Source organism: Muscardinus avellanarius (genome assembly GCF_963383645.1).
Source record: "Muscardinus avellanarius genome assembly, chromosome: 13".
NCBI classification, from domain to species: Eukaryota; Metazoa; Chordata; class Mammalia; order Rodentia; family Gliridae; genus Muscardinus; species Muscardinus avellanarius.
In genome coordinates this window covers 26,544,449-26,566,290 of record NC_137799.1, presented here as the reverse complement: position 1 = coordinate 26,566,290, position 21,842 = coordinate 26,544,449, and the positions used below count along the sequence as shown (strand labels likewise).

At 41.9% G+C, this 21,842-nt stretch overlaps 1 protein-coding gene across 1 annotated transcript in view; it reads right to left on the bottom strand.

Moving 5' to 3' along the window:
- Positions 1-11,569: 11,569 nt before the first annotated feature.
- Positions 11,570-21,842, bottom strand: part of FRRS1L (ferric chelate reductase 1 like) — a gene marked incomplete at both ends in the record, with an annotated part of 28,916 nt that continues 18,643 nt past the window's right edge. The window contains 2 exons of the mRNA XM_080708916.1: positions 11,570-11,742; positions 17,733-17,979. Coding sequence (XP_080565042.1) covers positions 11,570-11,742; positions 17,733-17,979 — 420 coding nt within the window. The remainder of the gene's footprint in view (positions 11,743-17,732; positions 17,980-21,842) is intronic.

Below are 21,842 nucleotides of genomic sequence, written 5' to 3'. Positions count from 1 at the left end.
CACAGGTTCAAGGCCAGGCTCAGCAACTTAGGCCCTCAGCAACTCACTGAGACTCTGTTTCAAAATAAAAAATAAAATTGAAAGTGAAAGTCCAGTGCAGAAAAAACCCAAGGAACAGGTTACGTCCCTGGCCCAAGTAATGCTTCAAAACCATAGGGCCCTTGATCTCTTGACAGCTGAAAAGGGTGGAACCTGTGTTTTCTTATGGGAAGAGTGTTACTATTATGTTAATGAATCAGGCATAGTAGAGCAAAATATACTCAGGCTTAATGAGCTAACAATAAGACTTAAAGGATCTCAAAAAACATCCCTTTCCACATGGTTTCAGTCCCCGATACTTACACGGATATGGCCCATCCTGGGTCCACTTTTTATTATATTTGTTGCATGCATGTTCTTACTCTGCGTAACTAAGCTCATACAAAACCAGGTAAATAAAATATCTAATCAGACTTTTAACCAGCTTTTCCTTAGAAACTACCAGCTTCTAAACTCGGAAGATGCTGATTCCCAGGGACGACTGACAGCATACAGAGACGGATCCCTTCGCGATGGAGACTTATGATACAAGCCCTCCTGGAAGACAGCTGGATGATACCTCCTGTCCACCATCCTGACGACTGCCTCGTGTCTTTGTGGGATCTGCATCTTCAGGGAACATTCGTCAACTTTTGCCCCGACGAAATTTACTTTTTATGGTCTGGACTTGGGGGCTGCTTTCCCTAATCCTCCCGACCCCTTCTCATCGCAGCCCCCTCTCAGCAGGAAGTAGTCAGAACAATTATCCGACGCTCCCCTGCCCCTAAAAAACCAAAAAGGGAGGAATGTTAGGATAAGCAGCCCAGTCATGCCAAAGATGGCGCCTCTCCGGCTTCTCTTCCGGATTGTGCTGACTACCTCATAGCCAGCCAAAGGGGCCACGGGATGCCCAACAACCAGTCCCCTGATAACACACCTGGGGTATGAACCACCCAATCAGTAAGTGCCCTGTACTTCGTGCGATCTTCCGCTGTGAGCAGAAGCCCCCTCCTCCCAGCTGCCTGATATAAAAGGGAGCTGGGCTGTCTTAATAAAGCTTTAATAAAGCTTAATAAAGCTTAATAAAGCTTGCTTGCTTACTTGCTTGCTTATCTCCGACGGCTGGCCTTGGGTTTTTTCTGCGCCAAACTTTCACTTTCAAAAATAGGGCTGGTGGTGTAGCTCAGAGGTAGAATACTCCGGGGGCTCAATTTCCAGTATCAATAATAAATATAAATAAATAAATAAATAAATAAATACTTAGTTCAGACTCCTGGCCGTCAGAACTGCAAGAGAATACATTTATGTTGTTTTGAGCTATGAATTTGTTGCAGGAGCAATAGGGAATGAATACAAGCCTTTCTGAATGATTGTGGTTCCAGAACACATTCTGCACATGTTCCTTATGTGGTTACTGTCTCCTTTCTTGGAGAAGCCTCTCTACACCCTTGGCCTGCTAAACTCCTCCCTCTTTATTTAAGCTGCTAACACAAATTACTGCACACTGGGTGGCTTAAATAACAGAAGTCCATTATTCATAGCTACAGAGCCTGGGAAGTCACAGATCAGGGCACCGGCAGGGTCCAGTTGTGGTGTGGGCTCTCTTCCTGGTTTAAAGATGGCCGACTTCCTGTGTGCTCACATGGCAGAGCGCGGAGGGAGGAAGCAAACTCTCTCTCTTAGCATTTTTTATATTCTTGGTGGCACTGGGAATTAAACCCTGAGGCATTCTACCACTGAGCTACACCTCCAGCCCTATTTTACTTTTAATTTTGAAAGAGGGTTTTGCTAATTTACCATGCGTTGGCCTCAAATCTATGATCCCCCTGTCTCAGTCTCCCAAATACTGAGATATTAGAATGTACCACTGTTCCTGGGATCTTATTCTGTGTGTGTGTGTGGGGGGGGGGGGTACTAGGGATGGAACCCAGAGGCATCCTACCTCCGAGCTACACCCCCAGCCCTATTTTTTTTTTTAAAACAGGTTCTCTCACTAAGTAAATAGCTGAGGCTGTCTGCGAACTGCAATCCTCCTGTCTTGGCCTCCCAAATGCTGGGATTACAAGTGTTGGCCACCACGCCCAGCTCTCATATCTTCTTATAAAGAAATTAATCTCAGATAGGCATGGTGGCCCACTCTTGTAATCCCAGTACTTGGGAGGTTGAGACAGAAGGATCACAGGTTTATGGCCAGCCTCAGCAACTTAAGGAGGCCCTCCACAACTTAGTGTGACCCTGTTTCAAGACTTAAAAAAAAGACAAAATAGGACTAGGGGTGAGGCACAGAGGTAGAATGCCTCTGGGTTCAATCCCTAGCAAATATACGTAATCAATCCCATCACGGGGGCTCCGTTTTCATGACATAATCATCTCCCATAGGCCCTATCTCCAAATATCATGAAACTGAGGATTAGGGATTCAACACTGGAATATTGAGAATAAACATTCAGCCCACAGCACTCCTCCCTGTGGCTTAACTTTAGAACCCACCTGGTTTCCCGGATGTTCCAGGCTGGAGGAGGACACGTCTCCATTTGGGCCCTGTACACAAGCTTTTCATTAGCACTGTATTCACCACAAGGCATTGTTATTGTATTTATGGATGTGACTCCCCAACCACACTGTGAGCCCTTTAGGGGCAGAAACCAAGCGCAATTACTCCCAGTGACCTCTCCATGTCTTGTTTGATACAGGGCTGGGCACACAAGAGTCCTTAATAAACTATCACCAAATCAATGAACCAGAGGTCAATGGGTGCAGATGACTTTTCCATTGACTCAAGGTCACTCTCGTTCTCTGACAGCTTATCCTGACAAATAGCCTTTACACCTGGATTGAGCCCTAAGAGATAGCCAAGTCCCACAGAAGCCAGAGGTGGGTCTGGCAGCTCGGCTGCACACTGAAGATTCTGCAAAATAAATACCAGGGGGAACAATTCAAATACCAAACTAGGGTGGGGGGTGTTGGTGAGGACTATCTATAATGTGCCATGGGGTAGGGTCTGATTCTTTACCAACATGTCATTCCATGGTCTTCTCAACCTGGTCCCCACAGAACTAGCAGCTCAGCTACTACAATGAAAATCTATTTATTCTTTTTTTGGTACTGAGGATAGAACCCAGAGGCATTCTACCTCCAAGCTACCAGCCTATTTTTTATTCTTTATTTTGAAACAGGGTCTCACTGAGTTGCAAAGGGGCTCACTAAGTAGCTGAGGCTGTCTGTGAACCGCGATCCTCCTGTCTCAGCCTCCCCAATGCTGGGATTACAAACGTGCGCTGCCACACCCGGCTTCCTACAGGGATTTTTACCTGACTGTACTAGCATGACTTTCCCTTTGTCAGACAAAACAGACTGTCATCTTCTCCAAAGTCTATCAATTCAGAGAGAATTGAAGGAGAATTTACTAGTGAAAGGATTTATTTACTTACATTTTTGTGGTACTAAGGATTGAATGCAGAGACGTTCTACCTCTGAGCTACACTCCCAGCCTTGTTTTATTTTTATTTTGAAACAGGGTCTCTCTAGGTTGATGAGAGCCTCACTACTTGCTGGTTAAAGGGTGTTCTTGAACCTGCAATCCTCCTGTCTCAGTCTCCCAAGTCCTGAAATTACAGGTGTGTGCCACCATGCCCGGCCCCTGGTGAAAGAATTTAAAGCCAACAAGGAAACAAACAAATAAGCAACAACCCCTAAAACCCCAGAAAAACAAAATGCACCACGGCAAAGACATAAGGAATTATAAACTAATTTTAATTACATTAACAGGAAGAATTTCAAACTATGTTGAGAATTTATATTTTAAAGTTTAACTCTAGTTAATATATTCTGATTATAACATAATCCTCTAGAGATAAAAGTATTTATGATGGCAAATGGGCAGAACAATCTTTTAGGCAGCATTTAGGAATATTGCTACAATTACTTTACGTAAATAGAAATCCATGTCTTTATTAGTAATGTACCACATGTCTCAGAGTAAAAATTCACAGAGGACAGGCTTATAAATATACATTTATATATTATCTCAAAATCAATCACGATTGAACATTTGGTACACAATTATTATAAAACAAATATAACTCATCGATGTCTATTTAAAGGCATAGTTTTTACAAAATAGTATTTTGTAGACAATCTCAAAAAAGTATATTAATACTCCTGGAGCCAGATTGTTCCAGCATGTCAACGCATCAGGGAATAAGGCAAGTGGAGAAGCTGTGTTCACTCTTCCCGGCGACCAGGACATTCTAGGTGATAAAACGGTAAGGGCTCTAGTGACCTGAGTGGATGCCACACCCACCGCGGTACACCGTACCCTTAAAGAACTCCTTACTCTCCAGAAGAATCAAACCGGTTATTCACCTAATAGCAAATACCCAGGAGAGAACTAAAAACATTAACCAAGCATCAGTGTATCTTAAGCGAAAAAAACCCCAAAATTTGATGATCCACATAAATTCTTAGTATTCCGACATACTTAAAATCACATTAGCTTATAGCTGCGTTCATGAAACAGGAACTTATATGCAAGTTGTCTATTAAATATAAAAAGAAAGAAGTCTAGCTTTCAACTAACCAGTTTGTTAACTGAATAAATGAATGAGTCTAATTAAATATAAAATGTGTATAGGCTGCATCAACATGCCAATTTCTCAGCTAACATTAATCTTGATATCTTAGTTAACGGTACAGAAAAGTCGAATTTGACGATAATACTTTATACGTTCTTAACAATTCATATAATGTTGAATGCGAGAGGCAAGGCCTGGTAAAAGATTTGGGAATTCTTTCTACACACTAAATTACTATAAACTCAAAGAGTAAAATTACTATAAACTCAGGGGTAGGTTTGCCTGTAACGCACACCATGTTTAATCCCTTGGGATTTAAAAAAAGAAATAACCCTGACAAAGACCTTCAAATGCTCATGGTATGTATATGTGTGTGTTTTAATTTATGTATAAACACACCCACACTCCATCATATATATACAAATATATATATAAACATACTGAGAACAAGGTGCTCATCAAACATAACCCATTCTGTTTAGAGAAAACAAGGATATACAATTATATACAACAGCAAAGTATATACGTTTTATATACTTTAAAAAACGTACTGGTTTTTAACCCCCGCGCACTGGTTCTCAACCATTTTTCCGCATAAAGTAGATGCTATCTGATGTGCGTAAAACACTCCTGTGGGTGTCGCACATTTTGATAAAACTTAAAGACATGTCTATAGGGAAATAAACTATTCTGAAACATTAAACTTCTCACCATGAAGGGTAACTCAACAGTAAAAGTTGCTCATGACGGTCACAGCTTAGGTAAAATAAAACTGTAATTTAGCCAGTGCTATAATTTTCTGCCCGCTGTTTGGAATCAACTCAGGATAAAGTGCATGGGAATTCCAGTATGCCATTTATTTTTAACAATACGTGAACTATGCTTTTAAAACAAGTTGCTAACTTCAATACTTTTGCAATCATCCAGTAATAAGTTGCTGGCAGTATAATTTACAAAGGATGGTGGCACTCTGTTGTGTCTCAACTGCAGAGCAAGTTGTGGGAAAACCACAGACCACGAGCCAAACCCAGCCTGCTTCCTGTGTTTGTCCGGTCTACGAGCTGAGAATGAGTTTGGCATTTTCAAATGGCTTTTAAGGACCAAAAGAATATCGGTGACATGTGAAAATCATATGAAATGCAAGTCTTGGCGTCAATTCACTGTTTTGGAACACAGCCACACTCATTCACCTGTGTCCTGTGTATAGCGAAGAGAAGCAGCTGAGACATAAAGTGCAAAGCTGAAATCATTTGCAATTGGCCCTTGACAGCGAAATTGATCAACCCTGGGCAAGAATTACAAACGGTATACAGGTTTAGTGGCAATGTCTCTTATGACAAAATCCTGATTATAGTCAGAGAACTTAATTACAGAAATAGTAAATAACATCTGGGATGCAAATCCATCCATCCACGAGACAGTCCAAACTTTCTGACTTCTTTAATGGAAAAAGCCAACCCATGATAATTAAATACAGCTCCTGCATGTTACCTGAAATCATGTTTACAAATTAAGCTTTGAGACCATAGTGGAGCAATAAAAGGACATTGAGATCCAAGTTAGGAGACAGGCCTAGGACTCAGGCAAGTAAAAAAATTTAATTAACAAAGACAAATAAATTCTTCCAATCTTGTCCAATCTGTACATAATTTAAAAACATATTAAAAGCACTAAAATAGCTAGCAAAATAATCAAGAGGCTTTTTTTTTTTTTTGCAGTGCTAGGGATTGAACCCAGGGGCCTTCTACCTCCAAACTACATCCCCCAGCCCCATTTTTTATTCTTTATTTGGAAACAGGGTCTCACTGAGTTGCAGAGGGCCTCACTAAGTAGCTGAGGCTGGCTGCCAACCTGCGATCCTCCCATCTCAGCCTCCCAAGTACTGAGATTACAAGTGTGTGCCACCACACCAGCTCTCAAGATATTTTAAACAGGAAAAAAAAAAAAAAAAACCCTGATATAAAGTAAGAGGTGTTCCTTCTCAGAATATAACTATAAAAGGTCCTCCTATTCATAGACAGGTATGATGGTGCACACTTGTAATCCCAGTGTTCTGGCCACAGCAATTTGTGAGGCCCTCCTCAATTTAGTGAGATCCTGTTTCAAAATAAAGAATAAAATAGGGCTGGGGGTGTAGCTTGGAGGTAGAATGCCCCTGGGGTTAATCCTTAGTACCAAAAAAAAAAAAAGTCCTCCTATTTCTTGTAAATTATGATAGTGCAAAAAAGAAAGCTAGCTAATTTGAGTCTGGATAGCAGGTTCCATTTAATAAAAGGTTTAGCGAACCCACATTAATGTGTCTAAATGTCTAGGAACCGCTCTCACCTCCCTCAGCCTCTGTTGCCCTCTTGTACTATGATTGCATTGGATTAAGTGGGCTGTAAAGTCCTTGCCAGCCCTGATCATCTATGCCAATGACTAGCCTCAGTTTCTTTTGATTTGTAAACCTGGATTAATAATAGAATCATCCTATAATTGTGAGGATTAAATTAATTTGCATAAAGTACTTAGGACAACACTAAATATATTTAGATACCATTATTACTATTCCATTCAGGCATTTTACAAATAAACCCTTGTTGGCATCTCCCCTGTGACAAGTACTTTATTAGAAAATTGAAATATAAACTGGTTATAATACCAGCATGTCAGTAATCCCAGTACTTGGGAGGCTGAGACAGGAGGATCCCAGGTTTGAGGGCAGCCTCAATAACTTAGCAAGACTCTCAGCAACCTAGTGAGACCCTGTTTCAAAACAAACAAACAAACAAACAACAAATGAAAAGGGCTGGGGATGGCCGGGCGTGGTGGCGCACGCTTGTAATCCCTGCGCTTGGGAGGCAGAGACAGGAGGATCGCCCAGGTTCGAAGCTAGCCGTGTGCACTGGTTTAGGAGACCCTGTTTCCAAATAAAAATATAAAATAGGTCTGGGAGTGTAGCCCGGAGGTAGAAGGGCTTCCAGGAACCCCAGTACCAAAATAAATAAATAAATAAAAAGGGCTGGAGATGTAGTTTGGAGGCAGATTGTCCCTGGGCTCAATCCCCAGTAACCCCTCCTCTACATACACACAAAAGGAAATACATCTGCAATTCCTCACCTCAGGAGAATGAGGCAGAAGGATTGCAAGTTTGAGGTCAGCTTGATAACTTAGAGAGGCTTTGTCTCAAAAAGTATTTAAAAGGCTGGAGATGAGCTCAGCGCTAGAGCACCTCTGGGTTCAATCCCCAAGAAATGAAGGAAGGGGGAGAGGAGCCGAGGGAGGAAGAAAAAGAGAGAGGGAGGGAGAGAGGGCGGGGAGGACGGAGGAAGGAAGGAGAAAGGGGGATATAGAGATAAAGTAAATGTCCTCTTATATTAGGTAAGAATAAATTAAATCCCAGTCTCCATAGTTTTAACTTCGACGTGTCTATCGACTGATGATTCTGTGAGACAATTGACAAATACTGCCTCTATCCGTGAATTCTTATTTCTGAAAAATGGTTGTTGTTTAAAATGTCAACTGGCTGGGTATAATGGTGCATACCTGCAAACCCAGCTGTTCAGGAGGCTGAGGCAGGAGGATCACAGGTTCAAGGCCAGCCTGGGTGACTTAGCAAGACCCTGTCTCTAAACAAAATATAAAAGAGGAGGAACTGGGGGCATAAACTCAGTGGTAGAGTACTTGCCTGAGGTGCTGGGTTCGAGCCCCAGAACTGCACTTGAAATTTACGTAGAAGGAAACTTCACTCTTTTACATCTTCTCTGCTTGCTACAGACTGAAGCCTATCTTTTGCTTTAACCTATTTATAGCTAAAAAAAAAAAAAAACCTCAACTGATTCTGACTGCAGGGAAAACCATACTGTTTCTAAGGATCTATTTATATTTCAAAAGACTAAGTTCAGCCAGGCGTGGTGGCGCAAGCTTGTAATCCCAGCGTTTGGGAGGCTGAGACAGGTTCGAAGCCAGCCTCAGCTACTTAGTCAGACTCTCAGCAACGTAGTGAGACCCTGTTTCCAAATGAAGTATAAAAAAGGTCTGAGAGTATAGCCCAGAGGTAGAAAAGACCCTGGGTTCCACCCCCAGTACCAAAAAAAAAAGAAAAAAAAAAAAGAAAAAAAGCTGGGAGTGTAGCTCTAAGATAGAAAGCCCCTGGGTTAAATCCCCTGGTACCAAAAAAAAAAAAAAAAAAAAAAAAAAAAAAAAAAAAAGTTCAGCGTTTGCTAAAGAATACCTTATGGTTTCATTACAGGTGGAAGAATAGAAAAATGTTGGCCAGTCTGATAAGGCGGATGAACTGCATACCTTTTGAACCAAATGGATTTGCCATCGCAATATAGTTTACGTACTTATTTGACAAGTATTTGCTGAGTATCTTCTATGGAGTCGCGTCTGCTACCATGCTGAGTACTGAGAAATGGTGGCTGCATTAGAGGATTAGCAGAGAGAGCAAAGGCGGCAATTATAAACAAGTGTGAGGAGCAGGGTGCGGGGGCAGCCCCGTGCGGTGTGGGAGCACTAAATCTACTGTGGTGAAGGGAACTGGAGGGAGAAGTCATTAAACACGATGAGTGGCCGCTCTGCATGCACAGAAGGCGGAGGATGTTTGAACATCTAACAGCTGAGAGCAGGCTTGAAGAAGGGAGACCCTTCCAGTGTGCTGGAACCAAGCAATGGGGAGAAGGGCAGCAGGTGATCTCAGAGCTCACCCTTAGTTTACATTTTCTATTAGGGGCAATGAGAAGTCACCGAAAGTTTTCTAAGCACGAATATGCCAAACTGGTGATCTCGGTAAAAACAATTAGTGAAATGAGGAGCTTGATTTGAAATTTAAGTAGAAGGAATTCCCTTCATTTATTACTTGTCTCTGCTTGTTACTAACTGAAGTCTCTGGGTTTGTTTGTTTTTTTTTTCATGTATATATAGCTCAAATATTATACAAGTTAAGAGAGTGAAATATAAAAATATTTGCTTTCTTATTTACAAGGTGGGTGCCTGCACACTCAGTATCCTAACCCCTAAGCATCTGCTGTGGCTGACGCATGGGCCATGCCCGGCCACACGGGAGGGAGGGCTTCGTGGACTTGAACCTTGAGTCTGCAGCCCTCCTCAGTTCTGTTGCTCATCTGATGTTAATCTCTCCTCATCTGCTATGAGCACGATTTCTCCTGCATCTCTTGGAAGGAAGCACTTGATAACTGTGACATTCCCCATGTTTTGCTTATTTTTGGTTCTGGTCCAGCAGAACATGGAAGCTCTCCCCCCAAGGTGACTTTTACCTCTGACATGAATCTCAGAGATGGCTTTAGAAAGCTCAGTCTCCTGCACAGAGCTGGAGTCAGCAACAAAAGCAAGTTAGAGAACTCTAGAACATCGTGACAGAGACGCCTCTCACAGCCTAACTGCCCACAGGCTCCTGTCCTCTAACTGAGCGGTTAGCACAGACATTTGGGACAAAGGAACATATGGGCTTCTTTGAAAAAAGGAAATATATTCAATCAAGGTGTTTCTATGAATTATGCTAACTGTCAGTCTAATTTATAAGTCTGAACATTTTGAATGGATATTCTAGGCAAATTTACCTCATGAATCATTTCCCCATCTTCTAATATAAAAAAGTGCACACACATACATATATACTTTATGTAAAAAAATGTTTTTGTTGTTCCCAATACTTGGGAGGCTAAGACAGTAGGGTCATAGGTTCAAGGCCAGCCTCAGAACTTAGTGAGACCCTATTTCAAAATAAGAAATAAAAGGCCAGGGATGTAGCTCAGTGGTAGAATACTCTTGAGTTCTATCCCCAATACCATCACACACACAAAAATTGCTCCAAATCTCTACAATTTCCAAAGTGTTGATGTGTTATTAAAATGTCTTAAATTTTTAGTTAGATGATTTGTCTGTTATAATACATACTTAATCATACTTAATGTATGCTGACTTTGACAAAAGAATTGGCAATAAACTAAGATGAATATCTTAGTTTATAAAATATAATGGTAGAAGTGTCCAAATCCTAACTGCTAAGAGTTCCTATATTTTTATGATTAAAATGATTTACAACATTCAGAAACACTCACAGTTCTGTTTTTAACTTTTCCAAACAGCTATAAAAATGATTTTCTCATAGCTACTCACTAGTTGAGAGGAAATTTCAAATATAAAGGAACTATTTTATATCTTTGAATTCTCCTCCATTCTCCCCATCTACTGTAGAAATATCCCAAAGAACTAATGTTCTATAGAAATTTGCTCAAAGGGCTGACTGTGAACTTGGTACATCTAGTAAAGGTATCCCCAGTAACACTCAAAGTAATCCTGGCTGCAATACCCAGAGAAAGATTGCCCCGAGATATGATTTCTGTGCCTAGCTCTTTCTTTACCTTGCTATATGTTATTTGACCAAGAAGCCAAAGCTACTGGGCATACGAAGAAATAGGCAGCTTTTCTGGGTCTTACATCTCACTCAATAAAATGACAATTATCATTTTCATTAAGCCGATGTCGAGATATAGCAAAGCTCAATCAAGAAAACATTACTTGAAAGCGCTTACAGAAGTTCTAAGTACTTCCCCAAGTAGGATCATTGCTAAACAATTCTTTTTGATTAGAAAAGATGTGTACTCTTTCTTCCAAAAAGATGAAATCATAAGCCAGACGTGGTGGCGCACGCTTGTAATCCCAGCATTTGGGAGGCGGAGACAGGAGGATCCCTGTTTGCGGCCAACCTCAGCTACTTAGTGAGGCCCAGTGCAACTCAGTGAGACTCTGTTTCAAACTAAAGAATAAAACAATAGGGCTGGGGTAGTGTAACTTGGAGGTACAATGCCTCTGGGTTCCACCCCCAGTTCTGAAAAAAAAAAAAAAAAGCTGAAGCTGAAATCATGAGTTGTTTTTAAATAACAGAAGCTAAAATTACATTGGGTAATCTTGGAAAAAAAATTTATACTGAAAGGCTTCCCAGTCCGTGCATGCTGTTCACCTCGCAGCCGTGGTTACGGGGTTCCCATCAGCAGGTAGAAGGTCAGGGCGACAATGAGAAGCAAACAAAAGGGAGATGAGAAGGTCTGATAGGCCGCAGAGGGCATGAAGATGTCCTCATACTTGTAAATACTGACGACCCGCTCCGAGGCCGGTGGGGAGTCGATGTCATGTCGAGTGATGGCGCCTTTAGGAAGGAAACAGAAGGCAGGGGCAGTGGAAAACGTTCAGATTTATGATGACGTGGGTGAGCAACGGGAAAATGCAAGAAAAGTCTTTGGTGTTGAAATCATGCACACTGAGGACTAAGATGTGGAATCAGGGATAATCAGAGTTATCAGACTACTCCACTATCGCACATATAATGAAGAATACAGAAATTGGCTAAGTTTATCCAACAAGGACTGGTTCCTATTCATCTGTACCCCCCCCATCAGATCAAGACTAGTGGTCTCTCTGTGACAATCCCACTTTAAGACTGGTCCTCAGCACTGGGCATGGTAGCACATGCCTGTAATCCCTGAACCTGGGAGGCTGAGACAGGAGGATTGCAGGTCCAAGGACGGCCTCGGCAACATAGTAAGACTGCTGGCAACCTAGTGAGACCCTGTTTCCAAGCAATAAAAGGGATGGGGATGTAGTTCAGAGATAGAATGCCCCTGAGTTCAATCCCCAGTAACACACACACACACACACACACACACACACACACACACACACACACACACACTTCTACTTAGTCAACATTATATAAATGCCTATTTATCTCTAATGAGTTTCATCTTCTTAATATTCATGTAGGGAAACTAGATTTTGGTTTCAAAGGCCAAAGTCTACTAAAATTTTCCCCTCAAATATTTTTTTCTTCTTCTTTATACTGGGGCTTGAATCCAGAGGCATTCTACTTACAAGCTACACTCCCAGCCCTTTTATTTTTATTTTGAGACAGGGTCTTGCTAAGTTTCCAAGGGTCTTGCTGAACTGCTGAGGCCGGCCGTGATCCTGCAATCCTCCTGTCTCCGCCTCCCAGACACTGGGATTACAGGCATGGGAGGCATTTATCTCTTATACATGGTTATAAAACCCTCCTGGCAACATTAACATCTCTTCCTTACACATGGAAGCCCTCTCTCATTGTCTTCAGGACACAGACAGGCTCCACCCAGGCCAGAGTGGGTGTGTGTCTGCGTGAGTCTGAGTGTCCATCTGGCAGAGGAGAGAGAATGGGACAGAAGGTAGGATGACTAAGATACCGAATATGTCTTTGGATGGGCGGCTCTCTTTTGACCCGGTTGCAAATGAAGAAATGTGCCGGGCATGGTGGCACACACTTGTAATCCCAGCGTTTGGAAGGCTGAGACCGGTGGATCGTGGTTCACAGATCCTGAGGCCCTCCACAACTTAGTGAGACCCGGTTTCAAAATAAAGAATAAAAAATAGAGCAGGGGGTATAGCTCAGAGGTCGAATGCCTCTGGGTTCCATCCCCAGACCTGTAAATAAATAAATAAATAAATAAATAAATAAATAAATAAACAAACTAATGAACAAACATGTAAAAGATGGTTAAGATGCATCACATCCCCTGGGTTTAATCCCCAGAACTGCAGCCAATAGATTAATAAATGGTGGTTAATAAGCTGGACAAGATAGTTTACATCCATAGTCCCATTTACTGGGGAGGCTAAGGCAAGAGGACCGCTGGAACCTGGGAGTCTATGGCCAGGCTGGACAACATAATAAAACTCTATCACTGGGAAAAAAAAAAGATGTGTTATAAGCTGAAATTGATTAGAAGTGCCTGACCTTCTGAAAAAATCCACGTGAGATTTGGTTTAGGGAAACTAAGGAATATGAATTCAGTGTAAAATCTCCTTCCGTCCAGGGCTCATGATTAAGGTTTTTAAGGTACCATCTGCTCAGAAGCTCAGCTGAACTCAACAGGTGACGACTCTGCTCCAGCGCTGGCTCCTCAGGTTGGCACAGAGATCCTCCCCTCGGCAGGGCACACCCTCCTCCCCTACCAAACCTCTCTCCACTAGTCACCTCTGTGGATCCCTAGACTAGACTGTGAACCTTTAGGTTACGCCTTCTTGAAGGAAATCTAATCTATACCCCTTCAAGCCTTCATTCAAAGACTTTGCATCCTAGAGGATGTTAAGAGAATGGTAAGGCCAGGCACAGTGGTGCATGTTTGTAATCCCAGGACTTGGGAGGCAGAGACAGGAGAATTGCAATTTGTGGACAGCCTCAGCTACTACTTAGTGAGGCCCTTTGCAACTCAGTGTGACCCTGTTTCAAAATAAAGAATAAAAAAAATAGGGCTGAGGGTGTAGTGCAGAGGGAAATGACCCTGGGTTCCATCCTCAGTACCTAAAAAAAAAAAAAAAAAAAAAAAGAATGGTCAGGCTAGGTACAGTGACATATGCCTATAGTCTCAACCTGGGAGGCAGAGGTGGGAGGATCTCAAACTTAGTGAGAGCCAGGCATGGCAGCACACGCTTGTAATCCCCGCGCTTGGGAGGCGGAGACAGGAGGATCACGCAAGTTTGAAGCCAGCCGCACATGCTGGCTTAGAAGACCCTGTTTCCAAATAAAAATGTAAAAATAGGTCTGGGAGTGTAGCCCGGAGGTAGAAGGGCTTCCAGGAACCCCAGTACCACCAAAAAAAAAGAAAGAAAGAAAAGAGAAGAAAGAAACTTAGTGAGACCCTGTCTCAAAAGAAAAGAAAAGAAAAAAGAGAGCTGGAAGGTATAGCTCAGTGGTAGAATGCCCTTGGATTCAATACACAGGAAAGGGAGAGAGGGAGAAAGGGAGAGGAGGAGAGAGAGAGAAAGAGAAATGGATGGGCTTGAGGATGGTAAGAAAAAAAAGAGAAGTCTTGAGGGAACTTACCAAGGAAAAACAACAACAAAAACAAAAACAGATAGTGCCAGGCATGGTGGCACAGTTTCGTAATTCCAGTACTAAGGAGGCTGAGACAGGAGAATTACAGGTTCATGGCCTCAGGAATTTAGTGAGGCTCTCCACAATTTAGTTAAGACCCTATTTTAAAAAATGAAACAGGAGTATGTCTCAGAGGTAAGATGCCTCTGGGTTCAATCCCCAGTAACACACACACACACACACACACACACACGCCCAATAGATATAGAAAGGACTTGGACCATTAGGCTAGGATGCCATATACACAAGAAGATGAGCTTCTGAAAATGTAGTCATTCCCACGATCTGAGGTTTCAAGTTCCATGTTTTCATTTGCCTGATCAATCAGGGTCCAAAAATATAGTAGAATATTATGCTTTGAGAGAAAAAGTGAAATCACATTTATTCAACTCTTACCACAGTATATTATTATAATTATTCTATTTTATTATTACTTATTGTTGTTAATCTCTGACTGTACCTAATTTATAAATTATGTTTAGGAAAAAGGCCAGTATACACAGGGCTTCAGACATCCACTGGGAATCCTAGAACATATACCTTACAGATAAATGGAGACTATTCTAGAGCATTTTTCAATTTGTAAAGCAATTTCAAATACTCATTTCCTTTCAATCCTTTCAATAATCCCATGAAATGGGTATTATTATTGTTCCCACTTTAGATATAAGGAAACGAAGCTCTGATTTTAGATTATAGACTAAATATTGTATAGCTGCCAAGAGAAAAAACCAACTCTCTAACTCAAAATTTTAGACTCCAAATCCCAGTCCTTTAATGAGTTCATTACTCCTGGCTGGGACATAATTTATTTCCCAGGATACAGAAAGTTCTTAAAGGTATCATTACAGACCCACTGTTAATAACCTGGGAAATTAGCAAATGGAAAAGGTGCCACAAACCGGGAAGCATCCACGTGTTTTTCCCAGTTGGCAAAAGGCACCGAAAAGGAGATCATGTAATGTCCACTCTGATGAGTGGACACCCATGGGAGGGAAACGACGAGACCAGACGAGGCCACAAAACGTAGCTGAGCATACAGTAAAGACAGGTCACAATTAGTTATAAACACCACTGCCCTCGGAACTCGAGATGAAGAGGGAAATACTACAGATGAGCAAATAAGGCGACCTGAGTGAGTGGATGGGAGGGCGCAAGAGGGCAATTCCCTAATGGACATGATGTACATTCCCAAACATACCAAGCCAATCAGTAAGCCAAACATGAGAAGGAGGGAGGGGTTGGGGTGGGAACTGGGGAAGGGCTAACTGGGTGGTGTATGCATGGGTGCCTCCACCATCTTGGGCTCCATGAAGATGTATGACATGCCGGGTGTGGTGGCGCACGCTTGTAATCCCAGCACTTGGGAGGCTGAGACAGGAGGAGCGCACAGGTTCAAAGCCAGCCTCAGCTACTTAGTGAGGCCCTCAGCAACTTAGTGAGACCTTGTTTCCAAATAAAATATAAAATGGGTCTGAGAGTACAGCCTGGAAGTAAAAAGCTGCTGGGTTCTACCCCCAGTACTACCAAAAAAGAAAAAAAAATATGCATGACTACAGTGCACCAATAAAAATTTTTAAATTTAAAATAAAAAAGAAAGATGCAATAGCCAGGAGCTAGAATGTGTTATCTGCACAAAGACTGCAAACCACACTCACTCATGTCTGCTCTGAGTCAGGCCAGGCGGATCAACCAGGAGGCACACTCCAGACACAGTGTAACTTGACTTGGCATTCTCTAAAGGGTCTCACGATATCCTGGGGTCTTTGCCAGGGAAGTGCTGAAAAGCCATGGCTCCCAAAAAGAGGTCAGGTACAAGCTGGGTGTGGTGGCGCATGCTTGTAATCCCCGCGCTTGGGAGGCTGAGACAGGAGGATCACACAGGTTCGAAGCCAGCCTCAGCTGGCTTAAAAGACCCTGTTTCCAAATAAAATATAAAATAAGTCTGGGAGTGTAGCCTGGAGGTAGAAGGCCCCTGGGTTCCATCCCCAGTACCACCACAAAAAAAAAAAAAAAAAAAAAAGAGGTCACGCACAGATCAGCATGTCCGGGAAACTTGTTAGAAAGGCATATCCTCAGCCAGCCTGGCGGTGCGCGCCTGTAATCCCAATACTAGGGAAGCTAAAACAGGAGGATGGAAGGTTTGAAGACAGTCTCAGCAACGTAGCAAAGAATCTCAGTAACTTAGACCCTGTTCAAAACAAACAAGCACAAAAAAGAGAGAGAGAGAGAGAATATAAAAAGAGTTAGGGGTGTAGCTCAGAGCTAGAACACCCCTGGGTTCAATCCTCAGAATCACCAAAAAAATAAAAATAAATAAATGAAAATACAAAATGCAGATTCTCAGGCCCATCCTAGGCCTGCAGAAGGCTACTTTTTTTTTTTTTTTTTTTTTTTTTTTTGGTGGTACTGGGGTTCCTGGAAGCCCCTCCGAGCTACACTCCCAAACATACTTTATACATTTTATTTGGAAACAGGGTCTTTTAAGCCAGCACTGCTAGCTTTGAACCTGCGTGATCCTCCTGTCTCCGCCTCCCAAGTGCGGAAATTACAAGAGTGCACCACCAATGCCTGGCAGAAGGCTACATTTTAGCAATACAACTGGGAGACTCCTGTGCACATTAATATTTGAGGAGTAACAAGCCAAGCCATAGGATATTTTGATGGGGTGTGTGACCACCAGAATAGTCACAAAATTGCCACTAAGGAAATGCTTGCTGTCAAGCTCCGGGGAAACCTCCAGAAGCCCCTTTCCTGTTCAGTGTGTTTCTATTTAGAAGATAGGATTTAAGGACACTCACTGACTTTGGAGTCAGAGGATTGAATTTTAGTTCTTCCATTAAGTAGTTATATAGCCTTGAGCAAGTTTCTTAATCTCTCTCAAACGAGGATCATTAGTATCTAGACCTCTGCAGGGCGCAGTGAGGAGCAAATGGATTGGCTGTGAGAATCAAACAGCTCCTACCCCACAGAGCAGACAGACCCCCGCTTCACCAAGCACAGAACTCATCGTCCAGTCTCCCTCGGTGCTGGCTCTGGATGTGTGCGACTTGGCCATTCCTGTGTGTCTAAGACTGTTCTAACCTCCTGAAGGAAGGCGTCATATCTCCTTTTTCTTTATATTATTCAGAGTGCCTGTGCCTCTTTCCCATACACAGGATGGTGTTGATGCATAACGAACACAGGCACAGTGGTGATTGGGGTTTAATCCAGATGCAAAAATGCAAGCTTACCCTGAATGGCTGGACCCCAAGCAAACAGGTAATACCAGCTCAAATGCAGATCCACAATCGTTTCGTCTCTGGGAACGTTCACAGGGCGTTTAAACCTGCAGGTGACGCGATTGTTCTCAAACACTCCTTCTTCATCTCTGGCAGGATTTCTCTGAATCTCCTTGGCCCACTGGCCCACGTTGTAGAAGTGCTGGATGCGGACCCTCCCGTTGTCATCGTGGACACAGGCCATGACGTCATCGCCGCCCTGGGGTAGAGATTGATTGGGGGGAAAGAAGGCAAAGCTTCTTCGTCTTCTGCAAACATTTCACTCAGAAATAGAGATTCCATCATTTCTACCATTTGAAATCCCATTAAAAATTATTTTAGGGCTTTGGGTATATAGCTCAGTGATAAAGTACACGCTTCGCATATATATGTGGGCTGCAGGTCCCAATCCCAGCAATGCAAACAAAACAGAAAGTATTTTCTCGTTTTTTTTTTTTTTTGTTTTTTGTTTTGTTATTTTGCATTGCTGGGGATTGAACTCAGGGCCTTGCACATGCTAGGGAAGTGCTTTACCATTAAGCTATGTTCCTCTTTTCAAAAGTTATTTTAGATGTCATTAAAAAAACCTTAACAAAGTGATCAAAGTCAGCATCACAAGAACTGATGTAAATATAGTGTCTTCTAACTGGGCATGGCAGCACATGCCTGTATTCCCAATACTTGGGAGGCTGAGACAGGAGGTTTGCAGCCAGCCTCAGCAACCTAGTGAGGCCTTTCACAACTTAGAGATCCTGTTTCAAAAATTTAAAAAATAGAATAAAGTAGGGCTAGTGGTGTAGCTCGGAGGCAGAATGGCACTGGGTTCCATTCTTCTAACCACACTAAATAAATAGTCTCTTTGTGTGTGTGTGTGGTACTGGGGGGTGGAACCCAGGGGTATTCTACCTCCAAGTGACACCCCAGTCCTATATTTTATTCTTTATTTTGAAACAGGGTCTCACTGAGTTGCAGAGGGCCTCACTAAGTAGCTGAGGCTGTCCGCGAACCCGGATCCTCCTGTCTCAGCCTCCCAAATGCTGGGATTACAAGTGTGTGCCACCACGCCTGGCTTAAAGTGTCTCTTAATGTGATATTTGAAGAACATATCACTACCTTTGTAATATTCCTCCCCAAAACATAAAAACTACCCTAACCACAAGAAAGCAATCAGGCAAACCCAAACGGAAGATTATTCTTTTTTTTTTTTTTTTTTTTTTTTGCAGTACTGAGGATTGAACCCAGGGGGGCATTCTACCTCTGAACTATACCCCCAGACCAATTTTCTACTCTTTATTTTTGAAACAGGGTCTCACTAAGTTGTGGAGAGCTTCATTAAATAGCTGAGACTGGCCAAGCACAGGCAATCCTTCTGTCTCAGCCTCCCAGGTACTGGAAGAATTACAAACATGTACCATCACACCTGGCTCAAAGATCATTCTTTAAAAAAAAAAAAAAGAAAAAAGAAAAAGAAAGAAAGAAAAGCTAGTCAATAGCTAGTCTATAGTCTCCAAAAGGACTGATGTTATAAAAGACACCCCAAATTAATTAATTAGTTATCCTAAGAAACTATTTCAAAATAAAGAAGACTACAGATCCATGACAACTAAATACAATAGTGTCCTTAGAATATTTATTTATTTATTTATTTATTTATTTATTTATTTATTTATTTATTGTTGGTGATACTGGGGATGAAATCCAGAGGCTTTCTACCTCTGGGCTATACTCACAGACCTATTTTATACTTTATTTGGAAACAGGGTCTCATTAAGTAGATGAGGCTGGCTTCAAACCTGTGTGATCCTCCTGTCTCAGCCTCCCAAGGGCGGGGATTACAAATGTGCACCACCATGCCCGGCTAGAATCTTTTATTATAAAATAAAAATTTATCTAAAGAACCTTTTGGGGACAACTAGCAACATTTCAAAACAGAGAGTATATGTAATAACACTATTCTAACAACTTTAAACTTCCTGAATTAAAAAAATAAACTATAAGTCAGGTGGTGGCCCACGCTTGTAATCCCAGCATTCGGGAGGCTGAGACCGGAGAATCGCGGTTCGCGGACAGCCTCAGCTACTTAGTGAGGCCCTCCGCAACTCAGTGAGACCCTGTTTCAAAGTAAAGAATAAAAAAATAGGGCAGGGGATGTAGCTCAGAGGTAGAATGCCCCTAGGTTTCATCCCGCCAAAAAAATAAAAAATAAAAATAAAAATAAACTATACGATGAAAAAGAAGGCCTTTGATTTTGAGAGATACACTCTTTAAGTATTTAAAGGGTCATGATATATCTATGATTTAAACATCAACATTTCCAGGAAGTAATAATTAGTAGTAAGAGAAGCCACAGTAGTAGAGAATGAAGCAGATGTGGCACAATGTTACATTTGTAAGAAAGCTCTGGAATGAGGGCAAGGAGATAGATGCACAGCACTGAATGTCACTGAACTGTGCAGGGTAAGTGGAAAAAGTGGTGAATTTTAGGTTATGGGCATTCTACTATAATAAAAAGGTTATCATTTGGTGAATTTAGGTGAACCAGATGTAGAGGTAGATATATGAGTTTATGGTACTGTCCCTGTAGCTTAAGGCTTAAATTTCTTTCTTTCCCTCTTTCTCCTTCCTTCCTTCCTTCCTTCCTTCCTTCCTTCCTTTCTTTCTTTCTTTCTCAAAGACATGATGTCAAAAAAGTTAAAAGTAGTCTTGCCAATTGCAACACATGGACCATTCTGGAGAGGATGCTGATAATGGGGGAGGCCACCCAGAGGGAATACTGGAAAATGGGATTTTGCTATGAACCTAAAAACTGCTCTAAAAATAAAATTTAATATTTATTTATTTATTTATTTATTTATTTATTTATTGTGGTACTGGGGTGGAACCCAGGGGCTTTTCTACCTCCGGGCTATACTCCCAGACCTATTTTATATTTTATTTGGAAATAGGGTTTCACTAGGTTGCTGAGAGCCTCACTAAGTAGCTGAGGCTGACTTCGAACCTGTGCGATCCTCCTGTCTCAGCCTCCCAAGTGCTGGGATTACAAGCATGTGCCACCAGGCCCAGCAAAATTTAGTTTTTAAAAATGCACTATAAGAGCTGGGTGTGGTGGTGCATTCTTATAATTCCAGCATTTGGGAGGCTGAGACAGGAGGATCCGGGTTTGTGGCCAGCCTCAGCTACTTAGGCCCTTCGCAACTTAGTGAGACCCTGTTTTGAAATAAAGAATAAAATATCAGGCTCAGGATGTAGCTTGGAGGTAGAATGCCTCTGTGTTCAATCCCCAGTAACACACACACACACACACACACACACACACACACACACACCAAAAAAAAGCACTATAAAAAAAATTAAAGCCTCTTAACTGCTTCTGAGAAAACATGAAAATTTAGCAAGATTATGTAAACTTGGTCCTGAAGTTTCAGAATGGCAAATAAATGTACAATTTTTTACAACACAAAAAAAGGCTAGCAGAAAGTAAATTTCAGTATGTCAGTATAGAAGCTATTCTTTATGTAGACTTAATGTGAGATATGTGCCTTCATGTTCAGAAATCTGGATGTTTCCTTCATACGTTAAACTATTAATAAGCATAAAAAGTTAAAGAAAGAGTCTTAAACAAGGATTCCCTTTTGCTTTTCCTATTTTTTTTTTTTTTGGTGGTACTGGGGTTCCTGGAAACCCTTCTACCTCCGGGCTACACTCCCAGACCTATTTTATAATTTTATTTGGAAACAAGGTCTCTTAAGCCAGCGAGGCTGGCTTTGAACCTGAGCGATCCTCCTGTCTCCGCCTCCCAAGCGCGGGGATTACAAGCGTGCGCCACCACGCCCGGCGAATGCATTCATTTTTTAAAAAAAAGTTGTCTCTGCTCTTTCTAGTAGTAGAAAAAAGTAAATGGAATTAGAACACATCTACCTGTGTCTATTGCTTGGTGTTGGGGAATTTTAAAAAATGGTGCACACCTGTACTCTCAGTGATTAAGAGACTAAGGCAGGAGGATCACAGATTTGTGGCCGGCCTCTGCAACTTATAGCAAGATACTCTGTAATTTAGTGAGACCCTGTTTCAAAATAAAATAGG